The 20,771-nt window shown below is 39.5% G+C and overlaps 1 protein-coding gene and 1 long non-coding RNA gene across 4 annotated transcripts; one reads left to right on the top strand and one right to left on the bottom strand.

The window, feature by feature from the left end:
- Positions 1 to 1,680: 1,680 nt before the first annotated feature.
- Positions 1,681 to 16,974, bottom strand: LOC121680960. 2 transcript variants are annotated; one of them, XR_006021888.1, is made up of 6 exons: positions 4,151 to 4,361; positions 3,391 to 3,532; positions 2,986 to 3,311; positions 2,700 to 2,841; positions 2,525 to 2,583; positions 1,681 to 2,343 (listed from the first exon to the last, which is right to left on the bottom strand). XR_006021888.1 is itself a non-coding variant. In XM_042060551.1 (5 exons), exons 1-5 carry the CDS (start codon positions 16,851 to 16,853, stop codon positions 2,218 to 2,220), a joined length of 711 nt encoding a protein of 236 aa, XP_041916485.1. In that variant the 5' UTR covers positions 16,854 to 16,974; the 3' UTR covers positions 1,684 to 2,217. The 2 variants fall into 2 exon arrangements, 1 of the variants encoding a protein (XP_041916485.1); XM_042060551.1 differs by lacking the exons at positions 2,700 to 2,841; positions 2,986 to 3,311; positions 3,391 to 3,532; positions 4,151 to 4,361 and adding exons at positions 16,139 to 16,291; positions 16,396 to 16,731; positions 16,817 to 16,974 and having other exon boundaries at positions 1,684 to 2,343.
- Positions 4,483 to 7,538, top strand: LOC121680964. 2 transcript variants are annotated; one of them, XR_006021890.1, is made up of 8 exons: positions 4,483 to 5,002; positions 5,208 to 5,295; positions 5,402 to 5,554; positions 5,692 to 5,751; positions 6,195 to 6,404; positions 6,528 to 6,678; positions 6,789 to 6,868; positions 6,970 to 7,538. It is a non-coding gene; the product is annotated as an uncharacterized LOC121680964 (long non-coding RNA). The 2 variants fall into 2 exon arrangements; XR_006021892.1 differs by lacking the exon at positions 5,208 to 5,295.
- Positions 16,975 to 20,771: the final 3,797 nt, after the last annotated feature.

The following is a 20,771-nucleotide window of genomic DNA, read 5'->3' as shown; positions in this document are numbered from 1 at the left end:
AATGAAAATTCTGGACAAAAATATCTTACAGTTACCATCACTGTACTATCATACAGAAGTACAGTATGGTTTATTGACCTTGGACAATTTTCTTTTCTTTTCAAACACCTGTTTATTTTTTTAAATTATCAATAATCTTGCACCACCACCCCTTAAACAATTTGTGAGCCTTTGTAGACCCACAAGCAACATAAGGACAACATAAGGACCACAAGAGCATCATCTAGGGGGGATTGCACAAGTGTGTTTAGGTATTCCACCTTTGGCCAAACCGCTTTCTCAGTGAAAACCTCAGAGTTGTGGAATAGCATCCCTGTCATTATTAGACAAAGCACCACATTCACCACCTTTAAATTAGGCCTTAAGAAATGGTTGAAAGCAAACCAACGTTGTGAACATTTCTAGTCATTTACATATCACTGTGATGTGTGTGTTGGGTCATTGGCCCCACTCATACACTTTGTCTTTTAATTTGATTAACATCAACTCCTGTCCAGGGACAACAGATGTAAATTAGCCTTGTGGCTATAATCTGGCCCAATTACTGTATACAGTATATTGAGCAATTCATATGCAATGATTCTAGAGCACAGCAGCTCAACCGTGCCTGGATACAGTTTGATCATATGCAGTGTGAGTGCGGACCAAGAATGGGAGAGAACCGTACTCCGGCACGGTACAAGTGAACCGTGCCCAGTGTGAGTACGCTCTAAGAACTTCTGTTAAACCAACAGGAAGTGTTGAGGAAATGGGTGACCACGAACACCTTGACAGAGATGCTACGGATGGAGTAATCTACTTGACAATGTTTTACAAAGTCAAACTGACATTATAGCAGAAACTATAACTATACTGTAGATGCTCGGGTTATTGCCACAGCATAGACATCAAGAGAGCTGTGTGCAGCTACTACAGCACGTTGCAGCTCATAGACAGTATAAAGCCCATAGTAGATTTATAACACTGGAATTACTTCAAGTACACACCCCCCTCACTATTTCATTGATGTAGATTCTGAAGTTTCTCTCAGAAAACAGAACAACTCCTTGCATATGAGAGTCTGAAAGTCCTACTATTTAGCTCATCACAATCTGTATCAAAATACTGTAGCTCCAATCTATAAAAGGCAGTGCTTATACAAACCAGAAAATATTACTATTACTAACTATTGTAGTCTCTTTTCAATTCTTTATTGCTTAAAAGGAACCAAGGGATAAATATATCTAGATTATTAGATTAGTTATAGAAGCCTTTTATTTCAGATGCATTGCCTCTTTCATTGCTTGAAGAAATTACAAAAGAGATTATAAAAAAGCAAAAAAGATAAGAAAATCAAGGCCTCCTTAACGGAACATTTTGGGAAATGAGCTCATTTGCTGTCTACCTCAGAGTCAGATAGGAGGATACACACCCTTCTCTAGTTATAGCTCCTAGTGACAAAAAAGATCAAATGTTCTTATTTACATGTTGTGACTTGTATTAGGGCAACTCCACAGAAAATGGACTATTTGTCACATCCATAATGCCAGTGAAATGCCTTGGCATTTGTATGATGTGAATGATAACATTCATTTTTTGTGCATTTTTTCTCATGTACATTCTTCAGCCAAAAAATAGCAAATGCTCAAATTTCATGTAATCATTTACATCATACCATACCATCACATTTTATTGGCGTTATGGATGTTACAAAAAAATTAATTTTCCATGGAATTGCCCAATACCATGTGCAGAAATAATAATATAAAACCAGACACAGCCATTTTCTAAGCAGATAAGCACAGCTACCTGGGCGGACATGAGAATGTATTTTGAGAATGTATCTGCTTAGAATATTACTGTGTCTCATTTTATTTTGTTATTTCTACACACGGAAAATAAACAAGTCACAAATGTAAATAACAACATTGTCACTTTTTTGAGCTAGAGGTATAACTCACCTCCAACACTACCCTTAAACAGCAGAATGCAACACACATGATACCTTTTCACACTACTGTACATATCCAAATCCACAACATAGAAAGTGTATAATCTCAAAACATCATAATATAATAAAAGTTGTGCATGTTAGTAGCCTACATGATTAGGCCTAACAACCAGTATTCCCCTACATTCTAATAGTGAAATAAACCAACATGTAAATCAACAAATATTAGTTAATTGTGGAAGTGAATTAGTGCATACTCCATTTCTGAGACACAACAGGTGATGATTCTACTTTGTACCAGTCCTGACCTCGGAGTAGGTACTGAAGTCAGTGTTCTGTTGCCTCTTTTTCTTGGGTCTTGGTTTCTGTCGATTGCTAGTTATATCCAGGGACGCATAACAAAGGTCTTCATCCTTAAACAAGATTCAAAATACAGATCATTTTAATATCAGATTGTATTATGTTTTATGTATCAGAATACACAAAAATATAGACCATATAGATCTTATTGTGTGTAATTATACTCCCTCTGGGAAACTACATTTGCTGTACCTATGTAAGTGTGTCACTGTAAGTCAGTGTCTGCACATATACCGTTTTCCTGCTTTGCTCTCTGTTCGTAGATCCCTGATACAGGTCCTTCTTCTTTGACCCTATTGACAAAAACAGTTGAAAGGTAAAATATATGAACCCACATTTTGTATTTTAACATGATATCTGTCCAAAGTGGAGAGCCACAGATCAGGAATGAAGAGCGAGAGCAAAGTACCTTTTTTGGAGAGGAGAGAGTACACACAAGTAGAGGAGAGGAATGCAGTGACAAGAGAGCATACGAGACACATGCTAACCAGCAGAATCCAGCAGCGCTCACATTCAGCAGGGCAACTAGGAGGCTTAGGGCTGGGACATGTCTATGGGAAAACACACACACACACACACACACACACACACACACACACACACATATAGTCATGTATAGACATACTGTATAGATACAGATGATATCAAACAGACAAAACAATAACAGTATTGAAAAACTGTGTTTTAGGGATTACCTCCAAATACCACTTTGAAAGCATTGACAATTGCCTTTGTTTTCTTTGCTGCATTAGAACAATAGTAAAGCTCAAGGTCCCCCTCAGTGATGTTTTCAATCCTCAGAACACTGGATTTAGCTGAGTCGTTTGTTTTAACACTGAAGCGAGGTGGAGCCCATCTGCTATGGAGAGTGTTGGCTGATTCAAGTGGGTGCAGTTCCTATGCCACTCTATAAGTGACACATCTGTTTCTGAGTTACACTGCAAGGTGACACTGCCTCCTGGTTGGACTCTCCTCTCAACCTCTTCTCCAGAGATTCTTTCCACACAGTAGAATATCACACCTGAAAGTGTAGTAATAGAACATGAACAAACATGTTGGACAATTGTAGAGGAAGATCAGTAGTAAAAATCTGTACTCACACAAAAACACGATGAAACTGACGCTCAACCTGTCCATTTCTGTCACTGAGCAGGTTGATTACTGCAGGGTCTTTGATGCGGATTTCCATTGGGAGGGGTTAACTTCACCATTATAGGACAAGTGCTCAGTGATTGGGTCACACTGATGGGAAATGTTCTTTTTTTAACACCACAATGATGTGAGAGTGAGAAGGCAGAGGCAAAGAGACCTCTGTAAAGAGGTACAGAGACCTCACGACAAACTAAATGAACAGAATGGCCTGCCCTGCAACCTTTTAGATTGGGTAGCGGATTGAGAGATAAGAAACTACAAATTTGGCTTGCTTCTGATGTCGCAATACATCGTACTATCATAAAATCATGCAACATACTCTACCGTGTCTGTGGACTTCGTTATTTGCAAAGCCAGTGCTGGATAAACACATAGCGTGCGTGCGACAGAGGAAAAGTGCTTTAGTGTTGCTTTATGGGTTACCAAATATGTCAAAATGATCAATAAAAACATGTATTACTTGCAAGTCAGCAATAAGAGTAATGCACTAAATCAATGCTTTCAGAGCTTGAAGAGATAATAACACATTCTGATAAGATATAAAGAGCTTAAAAGAAAAATCTTATAAAGAGAAATCTATACTCCACCATTTGGGGAAATACACTCATTTTCCACCTCCCCTCGAGTTAAACAATTAAGTTAAGGCCAATATCACACACAACTAAGTTGGTTTCAAAAGTAAAATATTGAAAAATAATCTGTAAATACCAGTTAATTGTGGAATCATGGCAGGAATCACTAAAGCGAGGTGGAGTCCATCTGCTTGCTATGGAGAAAGGTGGCTGATTCACATGGGTGCAGTTCCTACGCCACTCTATAACTACCACCTCTGTTTCTGAGTTACACTGCAGGGTGATGTTTGCTCCTGGCTGGACTCTTTGCTCAACCACGTCTCCATTGATTCTCTCCACACCACAGAATATCGTAACTAAAACAAACAACAAGTAAGGTGTCCGCATCAATAAAACATGAACTGTAAGTAAGATCAGTGGAAAAGACGTGTACTATAGACATGTTTTATTGATGCGGACACCTTACCAGTTGAACCTCGTTCATGTATCATGCTGGGCTCATTGCAAATTACAATATATTTAGTACATCTGTATAGCTAACGCTACGGCTCTGGTGTCTGTAAGACAATACAGGCATCTAAAAGAGGATGGAACTCACTAACTCACTACAATATGTACTTAATGTCTCTATGTCTTATTTTTTATTTTAGATGAAGATGTCTGTCAATGGCTTCAGTCCATCAATTTAATTGCATTAATTCCATTACCTCCGACTATCTTTAAGTGTCCAATTTGTGATGTAAAGTTTTACCTTCCCAAATATTTGCAACATCTACAGCTACTTCATCAGCATCCTCCTGATTTCTGCATTGTTTGCATTATATTTAATGTAATGAAAGTCTATTGTCATACTTGCATTAACAGAACAGCAAATTGATGGGAAGACTGCTGGGGTTGACAGAGATGATGGTTGAACAACTGTTTCCTCTGATGAAACACAGTCTTGTTTTTGAGAGGTGGAAAAGTTATGCAAATCATCGTTGGTTCAGTGAGTATACTTCATTAATTTCTCCTGGTAAAGAGATTTGGTAAAGAGATTTTTTTCATGAAGGTTTTTAGGACCACATGTTATTTTTTTCTGCCTATAGACTTTTGTTATTTTTGTCCTGCCTATTGTTTAATAACGCTTAGCATCTCCTCTGCTACTAAAACCACGAGTAGGAAAATTCTAATTCCAATGATTGTTCATTCAGGTACCCAAACCATAAAAAATACACTGATGTCCTGTGGTGTCTGATCACTAGATATCCATTTCTTAATGACTACAGCTAATCTGGTTATGTATGTTATTTTTTAACGTTTTGTTATGGAAAACATTATTCCTCAATTGAATTCCTATACTACTCTGACTCTGTCTGAGTCTCATAATTCATGTCTTTACTCAAAGGAGACCCTGCTGGAGTGTCTTAGGAATAAGTTAAAAAAGGAAAGGTCTCCTTTGATAAACCTGACAACGGTGCAGGAGATTAAGAGAAAGTTTGGTGTCAGAAGACAAAGAATTGTGGACCATATGCCTCTGGAGGACCCACCTGGACATCAGGTGCCATTTTTACATTCTTGCTTGTCTTTAGCCTGTTTGTTTTCTTGTCTGTATGTCTATATGCTAGCTAGTCACAGTAGCCACTGTTTGTCAGTACAGATATCTTAATATTACACATTTCTCTTTGCTAATTTCAGAGAGCAAAAAAGTACAGAGTGGGGGTCCAGATGTCTTCTGATTATGAGCCAACACAAGAGGTTTGTAATATGTTTTTTTTTTTTTTATCCCACCACCACCCCCCCCACAATGGAGGACTATTTTTCTTTTTCTTTTCTTTGTCTCTTTTTGTTCAATTTAATAATGATCATAAAGAGACAATACAAAAATACATCACTCATGAAAAATAAGAAAATAATCAACAAATAATAATCAACAAAAACAGTAATATCATCCTCCCTCTGCTTTTAGGAAGTGTGCCTATTTAATAAAGCATTCACTTATTTATCATATTTATTTATCTATTTGTCCGTCCAGGTTTGTAATATGTTTGTGAATGAAATGTTGAATCATACAGCAGTTAGGTCCGGCTACATTATTTATTTATTTCTGATTGAATGAAAGACTATCTGGCTTGAGGAAATTTATATTATCATTGCTCACATACGTTTTGCATTCTCTGCATGTCTTTTTTTTTTTTCAGATTATGTTGGACCTTGAAGCAGTTGGGGAGGACTACCACAGCTTTCAAGAGCATATAAACGCCATAAACAATTAGTTGTGCCGTCGTCAGCCAGATATTAGTCATATAATGAACAGGACGAGGCAAACTGTCTATAAGAGGGTAGAGCAAATGGGAAAGCCAACTGAGGAGGTGATGGAGATGTTCCAATTTCTTTGGGTGTCAGAGCTGGTGAGTAGCACAGTCTTATAGTAGTATTACTATAATGTGAGTTCAGTGCTGTTCAGGAGTAAGTTCTATAACCATTTATTGGTAACTACAATTTTCTCTGTTGTTTTGTTTGTTCATTTGTAGATGCATCATGAAATGAAGTTGCGGCTTGGACTGGACTTAAAGCTAAGCCTGCATAACACCCTCAGTATATTGACCCCTGACGTCATCAGAGGGGCTGACAGTGGGAGTCAGAGGGAGAGGCTGTCAAGCCTACGAGATACGAACACAGATGGTAAGTCACCAGCTTCTTCTTTTCCCTTGCACCCTTCAATTATTTAATAATAATAAGATCATTAAACTATGTTTTAATGAAATCATTCTTTGTTTTTTTTTAAATTTCAGACCTTCAAAAAAGTGCTGCTGTCCTAATTTTGCCTGCCCTTTTTAAAGAGGATGCCAAGTTTCTGTATTGTTTAGACGAGGTATTTGATGTTTTTAACATTACAATTAACATTGCTTTATGTTGTCAATTCACATCATAGACTCTTACAGGAGATCCCTTGTACATTTCTCATTTGCATAGGAACCACTGAGCGTGTTTCCAACCATCATCTTCCAGGGTGGCGATACTCCCCTCCTTGCCAGGAGAGCATCCATAAAGATGGATGGCATCACAATAGCAAGTGGAGAGATGGATGTGCCACATGCCCTCCAATGCAAATTTGTCATTGGCCCCTCCCCTGACATTGATGCCTCCTTAGGCCTTGTCTGTATATTTTGTTTATATTTTCTTTTTGATGTTCAGTACCAAAAAGAGGCCCACCACATTACTATTCTTTGAAAGACGCCTTAACCTGTCTATGTCTAAGCCCTCCACTCCAGTGTTGCGTGTGGAAAAAATGTTATCATAAAGTGTGTTTTATAATCATTTGAAATTTATTCATTTGTAAAAATGTAACTATTGCGGTTTTTTATGCAAGTAATATAGAAGATATGTTTAAGCAATGAATATGTAAATTAATGTGTAAATAGGTATCTATTGTTGTTTTGAGTGTCTTATGACACATTTTTTTGCGAGTAATATAAAAGATATGCTAAAGCAATGAATATGTAAATTAATGTAGAAATACTGAATACAGTATTTGAATGATATTTGACTGATGTGTCAATTTTTGATTGATGTTGTCTATTTGTATTTAACATTTCGTACACATACGCTACTTCTCATTAATTAGCACAATGAATGAATATGAATAATAATGAATTAATAAAAGTAATACTACTACTAATACAACTACTACTACTACTACTACTAATAATAATAATAATAAGTAGTAGTAGGCCTAGTAGTAATAAAACACACCTGGTAGTTATGGTTCCATTTAGAACCATTAGAATGTAAAATAATGGCACCCCTGATGGTTCATCATATAGAACCTTTTTAAAAGGTTCCATTTGGAACCATTTAGGGTGCCTTATTTGTATCAAAGGATGGAACCTTTTTAGGTTCCATGTGGAACCTTTTTTTCTTAGAGTATACTCACACAAAACCGTGAGGACTGTGACACCCAGCTCGCCCATCTCTGTGACTGAGCAGGTTGATTACTGCAGGGTTCTTTGATGCGGATTTCCGTTAGAAGGGGTTCACTACCATTAAAGGACAAGTGCTCAGTGATTGGGTCAGACTGATGGAAAATGTTTTTTTTTTAAACACCATGATGATGTCAAAGTGAGAGGGTTGAGGTAAAGAGAGTCTGACACTTGTTAAACTAAATGAACAAGATGAAATAACCTTTCATGTTTTGGATATCTTCACCTTAAATGAAACAGTGAGTGTTTTCAAATTTAGTTTATCACAGACCATGGTCAATCTAAACCATATCAAAGCCATAAACTGTCCATGTTTTCGACAAACCCTCATCACATATATACCTAAAACACTGCCATTAGTAACTGATTATGCTTTGTCTCAAGACCACTCATCCCAAGCTGTGTTCAGAATTGGTGCACTTGGTAAGCAAAGAAGTTTAAACGCACACTTTATTTCTTGCCATCTGACGTTTTAAGTGAAGTTGTAGAACCCAACCTGAGCTGGGCCACACCTGGGAGGGGCTTTGGTCTGCTGTAGCTCCCCTGAGGAAAGGGCCCCTATAGCATCCCTAATGGATGCAAATGTGATAATCACATACACTGTACAGTGCTCCATGGTGAAATTATGTGATGATGTGAATATATTTCTTTTTATAAAAATGATTGGTATAGTTTGAGAAATTCAGTGATGAGGAGGCCAAACAGGAAGTGTCCAGGAAATGGTTTGCCATATACACCCTGCACAGACGGAGATGCTACTGAGATTAAGTGGCCTACTTAACCAAAAGTGGAACACCAAAATGTATGATTGGTGTTGTACACTGGTTTATTACTATGCTTATTTAGAGATCTGTGGTGTTTCTGAGATTCAGAGAGACAGCACAAACCATGACTGTGTAGAATTAAGCAGAAAGGCACTGCCATGTTCAGGGTAATTTCACTGAACATATAAGACAGCTGTGTGTAGCACCAGTACTGTGCAAAATGCTGTAAACAAAACACTGTCTTCCTATACACACACACCATACACCAAGTGGTGGTTGCAGCTGCATAAGACCCTAACAGAGCACTTTGCGTACAGGTGACAATCTGCACAGTAGATTAGGTGGTTATTCTGAGGGCCTTATTTTGACTATATAAAATGCATGGTCTGGTCGGTATGGTTTAGGGAAAACTCCTGTGATTTTTCACATAGTTTTCTGTTTCTCAAGGTCACCAAGTACTGTTGGTACGGAAAAAAAAGCTACCTAGCTTTAGTTGCTGCAGTCAACAGCTAGAGCAGTTTGCAGCATTGTGGTGGCATGATTTTAAAGCAAGATACAGAAGTATAAACCATTACATTCACAAAAGCATCGACTTATACAGACTTTCTCCTCATAAGATGGCAGAAACCGGAAGGATACTTTACATTTACTTTCTTCTTCTTCTTCACTTTACAAAGGTAAAAAAAATACTTCAGTGTGTCTGCAGATACCTTCTCCGTATGTTTAAAGGGGGACTAAGCAGGGATTTTATTTTTTTATTTAGCTTAATTTACCTTAACTTAACAGCTTCAGAGTCATTGGAATGGTTATATGACTTTTTCCAGGGTTTAATGCTGGCCGTTTCGCTTCCCCCTAGCATTTGTGAGCGGAAAAACCAGCCTTGCAACTTTGGTTCGGCGAGCTGCCGGCCTCAGAGTCAGAAAGTCTTGCTGTCTCGCAATGGCAGAGCCAGTGAGAACAAGCAGAAAGAGAGTAAACCGTTGTCGGAGGAACATGGAAAGAGGAAATGGCAGACTGACCAAGCGAGGAGTGTCATAGAATTATACTCTGGAGCTGTAGGGGGAGCTCTGTAGAGAAAACTGTGAGCGAAAAGCAAGAAAACAGCGAAAAAATTGCCAAAACTGCATAGTGTTCCTTTAATGTTTTTTTCTGAACTTAGTTAAAGGTATACTACCGTAAAACTCCAAATAATAGCCCGGGCTTTTATTTTCCCAAATCGCCAAAATGCACCGGCTAGTATTAGAGACAGGCGTCTATATGAGACAGGCCTTTAATTCCCTTTACACAAAACTTTTCCTCTGCAAAGATGGAAAATATTATTTCGAATTAATTATTTCAAACACACTGAATGTCTACCTATATGACTAGGCTATCTGATGACAATTACGGATCATCATTCATTTAGTGTTGAGATGTTGTTCATTGAGTGAGATACAGTAAGATCCAAATAGCAGGGATAGCCAGAACAGATGAAACACGTTTTAATTAAACGCAATTTACAAAGAGATCGTATCACACTGAAAGCTCATATTTTGTCACTAGCAAATTGCCTATATCTCCTTTGTCAAATACAGTTGCATTATCAGCCCTGACCAAAACCGTTCAGGAATTATTTATGCAAAAGTGGAACGTGTTTAATGTTTCATTCTCCCTCATTTTCGGCACGAATGAAACAGCATAAGAGAGCATGAACCATATTGTTTCTCCCGTTTTGTATTTGCCAAATTTGACAACAGTCTACATTCAAATCATAGCCTACTTCCAGGCGCGCGGGAGCATAATTTTGACCAGGGGTGCTGAATAACAAAATAATCATGAATGTCCGACGATTTCTCCCCCAGCATATGATTCGAATTTAGACAGCTAAATGCGCCATTTCAGCGCCGTGTATGAGTAGGTCTAAGAGTGAGAAGTTTTATAATGCCCTGGGCAGCCACATTCCACTGCAACTATGCGCAGCACTTGCCACTCCGACTCATCAATAAAAACTGTGCGCGCACACACCAGTCCCATAGAAGCGCACTTGACTTTACATCATTAACCTATTTCAGTATATAGCCAGAGAATGTCCGTAAACGGGCTCTGATAGCCTAGTCTGGTAAATTCCTTTTCTGACTTCTTTCTCTTTATCGCCATGGCATTTAGAATAAAGAATAACGTTCGCGAACCGTTCTGGTTTGGTTGCCAGCATAAAAACAAGCTTACCATCGGCCTATCCGCAAATTTTAAACACAAGGGATGAATTGAACGATGACGAAGTCGGACATATAGGCATAGTTCATATTGAAAAAGTTATAGAATTTGGAACTCTAGTTTTTCCCCACCGCAGTCTTTTAATGCCATCTAATCATAACGTGCGCAGTCTGCGCCATTTAAGCCCAAATCACACCAAAGAACCGCGACGAGATGAGCAGCAACTTGATGCAAAATTCTAAAACCTTGCAACTGTGACCAGACATGGTGAATGCTTTGCGATGGCTTGCAACGACATGCAACATCTAATTCACACTGCTGTAACCTCCTTTCTGTAACGGTTTCGTGTCATTGCGAATCTTTAAACAGACGATCTGACGGGTTTTAGAAGATTAAATACATTACAACCCGAAACTAAAAAACAGACCAGGACTCTACTGGAGACCGGCATTTAACCCAAACCTGTAGACACGCCAGGCGTTTAAAACAGACAGGCGTCTCTTAGGGACTCGGCGATTATTTTAAGTTTTACAGTATGCAGTTTCAGGATTTTTTGGTGATTCTAGAGCTCCCTCTAGATATATTTATATTTCACTTTGTAAATAGCCTACTTCTCATAGCTTGTCTGCCCTGCACACAATGAAAATGTTTTTGTTGTGGAGGCAAAGGACTAACAACAGGCAAAAACTATCTCCAAAGAGCTGTATCTACTGACAAGGCAATGTTCCACGATTCTCGCAAGATGTCTTCAGGTTGGCAATTCTTAAAGTTGTATTGCTGGTTCTCTCGGCAGCGCCCTCTACAGCTATGCATTACGGCTGTGCTAGGTGAACTATAACCCTATTACAAGTATGTTTACCATCAAATTGGTTTCATCGAGGTTGTATTAAGGTAAAATCTTGTGTACCTTTTATGGCTAAAAAGAGTGATTTACCTTGACGTAGTGAAGTTGCCTTCAAAGGCTATAGGCTGCTATTCCGTTGTAAATGCATACTCCGGTGTTATTCTAAACTGCACTGATTGACATAAATTTGGTCCCTAACAGAAATTTACCCTCGTTATCATCCAAAACCAGAACCTAGATTGTTGTGTTGTTAGTCTGGAGTTGTACTCATTGCAGTTCCATACCTGCTGGCTACCATTACACAGATGTAGAAACAGGGAAATAATAATACAGTTGAATCATATTTAATTAGTTATCAATTTTATTCATTTATGCATTTAGCCAACATTATTATCCAAAGTGACTTACAGAGATCAGCTGCAAAGACAGTCCCCCTGAGGCAACTCAGAGTTAAGCAAGTGGGAATCAAACTCATGATGTTCTGGTTTCTGTGAAATCTGACCGACAGTGTTTACACCATTCAGACAACAATATACATTTCTCCTTGTATATATAAAAAATAAAATGTCATGGAAGCATTTTATTATGCTCCTCAGTATCAAAATGTTCTATAAGCACTATCGTAAAACCACCAATTACCAACCCTTTCGTTTGAAAATTCTAAAACAACAATGTTTTTTAATACTTCAAAATAACATTTGATAAATAAACCTTACATTTTTCAGTAGCTATAGGTGTGCAGATTAGAACAAAATCTAGTTTGGTTCTTACCGGGGCTTTTACTGCCTGAAGTATTTTGTTTACCACGCTCGGAGTTTAGTGCTGGGCTGGTGGGTGCCTATTTCCAACCTTCTCACGGCACATCAACGGTTAGACTGAGAATTCTTGACGCAAATCATAATTCCACTGGAGCGGATTTGTACATGCAGCCTTATAACACTGTTTACAGCTCTTCGAGTTACGGTAAAATGTAATTTTTGGTACATAGCTAATTTAGATACACTTATGGTGTGGGTGCTTGCGTTCCTTTAGGAATCTGCCGTCTTGGTTTGTATAGAAATGAATATTAAGTGACACATACACGTAAGAGGTTGGAAATACGAGACAGTTGGTAATAGGTGACGTTCCTATATCAGTTTTCAAATAAAAATAATTTTCATTACTAAGCAAAAAAAGAAAAAAGAAATTGCAACTAGACTATAATGTAACCATAATGTAACAACAACCACAAAAACAGCCTGGAAAGGCAACAAAAACAGTCTGGTGCAGCCTGGACCAGGCTGTTTTGTTGACATTTTTGGAGCCTGCACTGTACAGTGTATTCAGGGGACAGGCAGCTAGCGTATCATGAGGAGATGGTTGCTGTATGTGACAAAACATTTTTCAACTAAGAAACCGTGTAACATCGCTTAAACATCAGAATGACACATTGGAAGCATGACACATTACATATTCAACAACACTACATAAACAGCTTATTGTAAAAAAACAAAGAAATTATGTGTTAACTTAAGTATGCATTGTAGTACATGGTTAGGCCTATTATCACACACACATTATTAAATTAAGTTGGTTTAAATGGTAAAATATACGGAGTGTCTATTTACACCCCTGGTACGAATAGCTTTGGCCACACAGCTGAGCTATTCACACCTGTGACATAACAACAAAAAGACGTTGCTCACGTGCACAAAAAACATGGCGGACATTTGTTTTTTCGTCAGCAGAAAGTGAAGAATTCTGAAAGTTCGGCACTAATATCTGTTTAGATTAAGTTTTAGATTGAAAAGTTGTGTTTTATTTTCATACTCTTGGTTCAGTGAACACATACAACCGTCAGTTTGTTAGTTTACAGAAATTTCGTGAATATGACGTTCAAGCCTATAAACTATAAGTTTGAGTGATGCGTCCCACATACTCGCCACTCCCGACCGGTAGCGCCGTAAACCATTTATACTCGTGTGTGGTGGTTGCGACACTAGTTGCAATATTCTCCTGAATTGGCATTGGTCTCAATGGCAGTAAAAACTTAACCTGACTCTCGCCAGATGAATTTCGTTCTGCTTAGCTCCGCCTAGCTTCACTCACATCCATCTGGGACCTCTTCCGTTGAGAGTGATTTCTGCACCAGATTTTATGGTAGAGCCAATCAGGACGCAGGGCGGGAGTTTCATAGATGTGACATAGCGTAAAAGCGACTGTGACCTAGCGTTCATGGGCTTCGGAAAAACCTTTCTCCGAGTGAAAACATCATCATTCCGCGTCATTCACGTCACTTAATGTGTGAGTCAGAGGTCGGAAACTGGGGCTAGATTTTGCTAACAGAGTTGCCCAGTTAGGGGCTCGTCATCACTTTTGTCGTCATGTTGTAGTTCGTTTGTAGTCCATGTGGCCTTTCATGTCCAACAGTTTTAATGTGAACTTGGGAATTTGCCGTTTTTATCACTTGAAAAGCTGCATATCTTTCTTTCACGAGCATCTTACACTATATTTTAAGCAAATACAGTTGTTTGTTTAGGATTAGTGAGTGTATGTTTTAACCTTTGTTGTGGCATCCGTGTTTGTCACACATTCGATGGCAAAGCACTTGAACACTTGCTGTCGGAAAAACAAAGTAGCCATGGGGGCGGTCCTTGTCATTCCGAGGTGCTCTGAATGCACCCTGAGACTGTTATCAGCGTCACGGGTTGGCTTCGATGTGAGTGGTTGAAGGAGCATGTCAATAGATGACGGACAAGTGGCTTATCCAATCATATGCAAGCATTTTTTGATTAGGCCCAGCCTTCTGAAGCAACACTTCAATGGATTGATCCCAGATGGATGAATGGAGCTAGGCGGAACGAAATTCATCTGGCGAGAGTCAGGTTAGTAAAAACTACCCTCTGTGATGATACTTCCGACTTCGGTTGCTGCTATTCACAACTACCATCATTACCATCTAGTTTCCAAGGTGTGTGTAGCTAGATAGATAGACAGATAGATAGATAGATACTTTATTCATCCCGAGGGAAATTTTTGCCAGTAAGCTAGCTGGCTGGTGCTGAGAAATGAATTTGCGTAATTTCCTGAGGTGGAAAGAGATTTTTTTCAGGTCTTAGATATCCTTTGGAAAATAAATATCTATGTTACCTTTTGCTGGATTATTGGCATGTCCCTGGGTCCTGGGTCTTTCATCTTAATTCCCTCTCTCTGGTAGCTTCATTAACTTCCAGCAGACTAATTTCTCGTGCGACAGAGGAAATGACGCAATTTTGACGTCACATTGTTGCGCTACCGGTCGGGTGCGGCGAGTATGTAGAACGTTTGAGTGTGCATGTGTACCAACATCTCTGGAGAGAAGGCGCACAATTTGAACAAGAAATCGGTTCTCAAACGAAACTTTTGATTGCAATAATTAGCTAGTTCATGCACCAGGGTGTAAACAGCATACAGTGCTATATACACCAGGGTACGAATAGCATCCACTTCTAACTATACATTAATGCAAACAGCATGCCTTATTCAGAGTGTCTATAGCACAGCTGAGCTATTCACACCCTGTTACGTAACAACAAAAAACATGTTGCTTGTTTTTATTATTATTATTACATTGTGTGATCAATATGCCAGAATAAATCACAGGGGTGCAAATAGCATACACTGATATTTGTACCAGGCGGGGTATTACTAGAACACATTGCTTTGTGCACCGGGGTACGAATAGCATACACTGATATTTGTACCAGACGGGTTACTAATAGGACACATTGCTGTGTGCACCGGGGTATGAATAGAATTCACTTCTAATTGCACCAGGGTATGAATAGCATACCAGGGGTGCAAATAGCCTAAAATATATCGGAAAGTAAATCCGAAAATACCAGCTAATTGTTAAATCATGGCTGGAAAGCAGGCGGAAGTCTCAACGCAACAGGTAATATTTCTACTTTGTACCAGTTCTGACCTCAGAGTAGGTACTGAAGTCTGTATTCTGTTGTCTCTTTCTCTTGGGATTCGGCTTTTGTCTACTGATGGGTATGTCCAGGGAGGCATAGCAAAGGTCTTCATCCTTAAACATTTGTTAAAATATAGATCATGTTTAGATATAAACAATACACAAAACATTGATTAAAATCTTACGATCTTTGGTATGCTAGAATGCAACAATGTGCATACAAATACCTGTTTCCTGCTTGACTTGCTGATTGTAGATCCCTGATGAAGCTCTATCTCTTTTGACAAAAAAATAAAATAGTGGATATAGAAAACAAAAACGTTTTAGTTGCCAAAATCTCTCAAAGACAAAAACCCACATTTTGGGTTAAGCAACAGATATCTGTCCTGAGTGGAGAGCCATGGGTGGAGTGAAAAGAGTGAAGTACCTTTTGTACGGAGTAGACAGTACACGCAAGTAGAGGAGATGAACGCAGTGAGTAGTATACATATGGGACACAAACTGAACAGTAGAATCCAGCAGTGCCCACATTCAGTAGGAGAACAACTGGGAGACTTGGGAGCACTGGGAAGAGGGGTTTCTATAGAACAACACACCAACACACACATTCATATGTATAGAAATATACACACATAAATTATATCTCACAGGCAAAACAATAACAGTACTGAGTAATGAATTTACCTTCAAAAATCACTTTGAAAGTTTTACCAATTGGTTCTCTTTTCTGTAACACATCAGTCTTTGTACCCATGCAGTAGTAAAGTCCAAGGTCCCCCTCAGTGATGTTCTCAATCCTCAGAACACTGGAATTAGTTGAGATTGTAACACTGAAGCGAGGTGGAGCCCAAATACCTACTATGGAGAAAGGTGGCTGATTCACATGGGTGCAGTTCCTATTCCACTCTATAGTTACCACCTCTGTTTCTGAAATACACTGCAGGGTGATGTTTGCTCCTGGCTGGACTCTTTGCTCAACCACGTCTCCAAAAACTCTCTCCACATCATAGAATAGCATGACTGAAAAACAACAAGTAATGTGTCCGCATCAATAAAACATGAACAACTGTAAGTAAGATCAGTGTTAAAACTGTTTACTACTCACACAAAACCATGAGGACTGTGACACCCAGCTCGTTCATCTCTGACACTGAGCGAGTTGATTACTGCAGGGGTCTTTGATGCGGATTTCCGTTAGAAGGGGTTCACTACCATTAAAGGACAAGTGCTCAGTGATTGGGTCAGACTGATGGAAAATGTTTTTTTAACACCATGATGATGCGAGAGTGAGAGGGTTGAGGTAAAGAGACTGACACTTATGTCAAACTAAATGAAGAAGACAAAATGGCCTTTAACCTTTCACATTCTGGATATATCTTCACTACTGTCTTAAATGAAACAGAGTGTTTTCAAATTTAGTTTATCACAGACCATGGTCAGTCTAAACAAAGTCCTTTTAGGCAAGTCCCTCCACTCGGCGGCCATATACCAACGTTTTATGGGCACTCATCGGGCACAGTCTTTGGGTCGAACTGAGCGTGCACAAGGCTTCACGACACCAATCTTGCTCCAGCCGCGAGATCACAACACATGATTGGCACGATGTCTTCACAACACACCATATGATTGGCTCAATGTATTCACATCACACCACATGATTGGCTCAATGTATTCACATGTTGACGTTTTGCCGAGGAAGGGGTGGGATATGTTTAGACAACGGCCATATTGGCGTGACAAACTAGCCCCATGCATAAAGTTTAGAATGTGTAATGAAAGTAAACGTGTTGTGTGTTTTGTACTGTAGCATAGATCGTAAATGTTATTGTAACTGAATGATACAAGAACTTAATGAATGACAATGTAACCGGGTAATATTTCAAATGTGCATGAACAAAGACTGTGTGTGTGTGTGTGTGTGTGGAGAGTAGGCTAAAACGAAAATTCTGTGCGGCGGCTGGTCGGACCGTCACATACACCCATTAAAAATCATTATGCCCCTGACCAAGAAAAACCTGGTTTGTAGCAAAAGGCGCATATAAAGCACAGTGGTGAAGACGCACCGTCACGAGATGTAAGCAGCCCTTAGCAACTACTGTAGTCCCAGGTAACGACTCATTTTCAGGATGAATATCCTTAGGATTTTTATTCAGTTATTCAAACATTATTGGGGTATGGCTGGCACATTTTTCAAAAGGGTTGTTCTTATGTTTCTTAATTAATAATGTGTGTGTTTTGGACATAACATTCATTAAACCAGTGAGAGTGGCATATGCCATTCCCTTTAAGAGCAAGGAGCGCATAAGAGCACAGTGTCTTGGTATTTTGACGACGAGTGAGCCCATCTCTGCAGAAAGAATCTGCTTGTATGCGTGGTCGTGTAGGATTCCGCTAAAGCTTGCTTTGCTAAAACATTTGTGTGTGACAAGCAGAGTATACGCACGTCTGCACTCACCAGTATTTGAACTTGTAGGCAGCGACAAAACAAAGGGCCTTATCGCGCACCCGGCGCAACGTGGCGCAAAGCGCAACACAAGTCTTATTCATATCGTACACCCTGTCAGCGATGAATTTTTCGCCACGCGCTCCACTTTTATTAAACCTTGCACCCATGGGTGTGGCTATTAACAACATAAGGTGTAGTCTGGCACATGATCCAAAAATCGCTATCTTACACCCTCTAAAGATCATTATGCCCCTGACCAAGAAAAACCTAGTCTATAGACCGGCTTCAGGTCCCTAACAACCGTAGTCAAGAACGAACTCGGAGGACAAGCACTAGTTGTTTACACTGACAGCGCATAGAAAACAAGCTGGCTGAACTTGATATAAGATGAAGAATAAAAACATATTGCTGAAATATTTCGGTGTAGCTGAGTCTGGATTGTTTTCATCTAGAGGTGTAGCGGATTTACCTATGAAAAAGCAATGTATTTTACGGAAGGTAGGCTAAACATGTGGCCAGTCACTGTAAAGTTAGGTTAGGCTTAAGCTAATGTTAACATTAGGGCTTCGACTGCAGAAACAATTAGTTTAGATTTAGTGATAACATTACCTAACCTGACCCTAGCCAGATGAATTTCGTTCCGCTTAGCTCCGCCTAGCTTCACTCACATCCATTGGCGTCGGATCCATTATACCAGGGTGGGACGTGTCCCACCCACTTTTTAAAATTGTTAGTTTGGACCCCCCCACTTTTGCCGTGCGAAATACCAGTGCTGTTTTCAGCATCTGTTTAGTGCTTCATTGTCATTTTCATTGGATTCTCTCATTTGTGCGTAAATCGCTCGTAAGCTTTTTTTTTTTGTTACACGCATTCTCCCATTCCGCTTCAGTCACACACGCAGCGACAAGCGCCAAATCCCACGCAGTGTTGAAGAGATCAGTCGTCCCCCTCACTTTTGATAAGGAAAAAAGCCTTATAGGTACGTCAAATAAATAATAACCTATTTACGCTAGGCTATGTAAAACTCCCCCATTAACAGCATCACGTCACTAACCACAGCTAAGACTGCACAATCTCGTATTCACTCTGTTGGATATCTGAAGCCAGTTTGTCTACTTAGATACTGTAAATCCTCAAATTATGGCCGGGGTCTTAAGACAAAGTACAGGCCTTTAGGGGCAGGATTGTATTCGAGACAGCCCTTTATTTCTTATGCGAGTTTTATTTTGAGACATGCTTTTCTTGGAGGGCATACTGGTAGGCCTTCAAAAGCATGACATTTTCGGTTTAGTTTGATATTTAATTTACTTTTGGACTGTTTAATTATATTGTTAAATGTTGGGACTGATGGGCACTGAAATCTGGGGAGGTATTTGATGATCACTATTACGTTCCATGTAGTTGAAAGAGTGTCGGGATTTCAAACAAACCATCCGCTTTCATGCGTTCATTGAACGTCCACGGTGCTGTAATGGAAACCTTATTACGTAGCCAAGTAGCCTAATGAGTTATTTTTAAATTATGCATAATTTACTTTTTATTACTTTCGTAGGCTGGAATGCCTCGAGTCGCGGCAACAATTGTGTTTAAATGTAGTAGCGTGTTTCAGCCTCTGGCAAGCTCTGGCAAGGCGGCAAGCGACTGAGCTTGAGAGCGACATGTTGGAGACCCAGCTGGAAAGTCAGTGGCCGAATGCACGCAAGAGTTGTATACATAAGAAACACCCAAAGTTTGGGGGTGCCAAAACGCGTAACTCCCTCTATCGCGCGTAAATGACACGGGAGAATTCTGGCAGGGTGAAATATGCGTAGTTACGCGTTTTTTGACTTTACGCACGCACTTGGCTTCGCAAATTCCCCGCTTAGTGTTTTGTTGTGCCTATACAGTGTTGGGAGTAACGCGTTATAAAAATGCCATAATGTAGGCCTAATGGGCCTAATTTGCTGTAACGTGGTAGGCTAATGTAAGGCATTACAAAAAAATTGGTACATATTTTACTCGGGAGTCGGGACAAACTTCAGTAACACGCGTTAATGCATTTTAACCCGAAATTAAGTGGTATTTTGTTTTTATAAGCATATACAAATTAGCCAACAACGTCGCGAGATCAACAGAGGAGAAAAAAATCTGTGTAAATTGTAGAATGTTATCTCCTGTCAGGCCTAGGCTAGGCTACTTTCAAGATGATTGTGGCTGCAGCAAGTCGGACATTTGCGACATGGACATAAAGGCCTGCTTGAGCATATGAAGGCAGAACATTCATTCATATCACAGAGGGTAGGCCTCTGACTCTGGGTGGACTGGGTGGAATGCCGCCTAGATTAAAAAAGTTAAAGCAGATAGGCTACACACCTTCCAAAATCGCCGGGTTTTCCATTGTTGCACAGCTGCTGGACTGGACGGTGGAAGAATAACGATTTCTTTTAACTCTCAATTACTGTAACTTTGTGTCACCCTGGCGTTCGTTAGGACCGTACCACTGGAGGAGGGACCGCTCATAAACTCCCCTTAATTGTTGCAAATATAAACTAGGTATAGTTGCGACTTCCGAACAGTTTTTGTGAGTGCTACTTTGTTAATATTTGGGGAAACTGCGAGTAAGGGGCTGCGACCG

The sequence above is a fragment of the Alosa sapidissima genome, chromosome 13, assembly GCF_018492685.1.
Source record: "Alosa sapidissima isolate fAloSap1 chromosome 13, fAloSap1.pri, whole genome shotgun sequence".
Taxonomy (NCBI): domain Eukaryota; kingdom Metazoa; phylum Chordata; class Actinopteri; order Clupeiformes; family Clupeidae; genus Alosa; species Alosa sapidissima.
The sequence above is the reverse complement of the archived record's forward strand: the minus strand, read 5'-3'. Positions and strand labels throughout refer to the sequence as shown.

Excerpts from the sequence above, each read along its gene's own strand:
- LOC121680960 (XM_042060551.1), bottom strand. The coding sequence starts at position 16,853 with ATGAACGAGCTGGGTGTCACAGTCCTCATGGTTTTGT. Across the intron at positions 2,584-16,138 it reads CTGTCTACTCCGTACAAAAG|GGTCAAAGAAGAAGGACCTG; the intron begins GTACTTCACTCT and ends TTTTGTCAATAG. Across the intron at positions 2,344-2,524 it reads GAGAGCAAAGCAGGAAAACG|GATGAAGACCTTTGTTATGC; the intron begins GTATATGTGCAG and ends ATCTTGTTTAAG.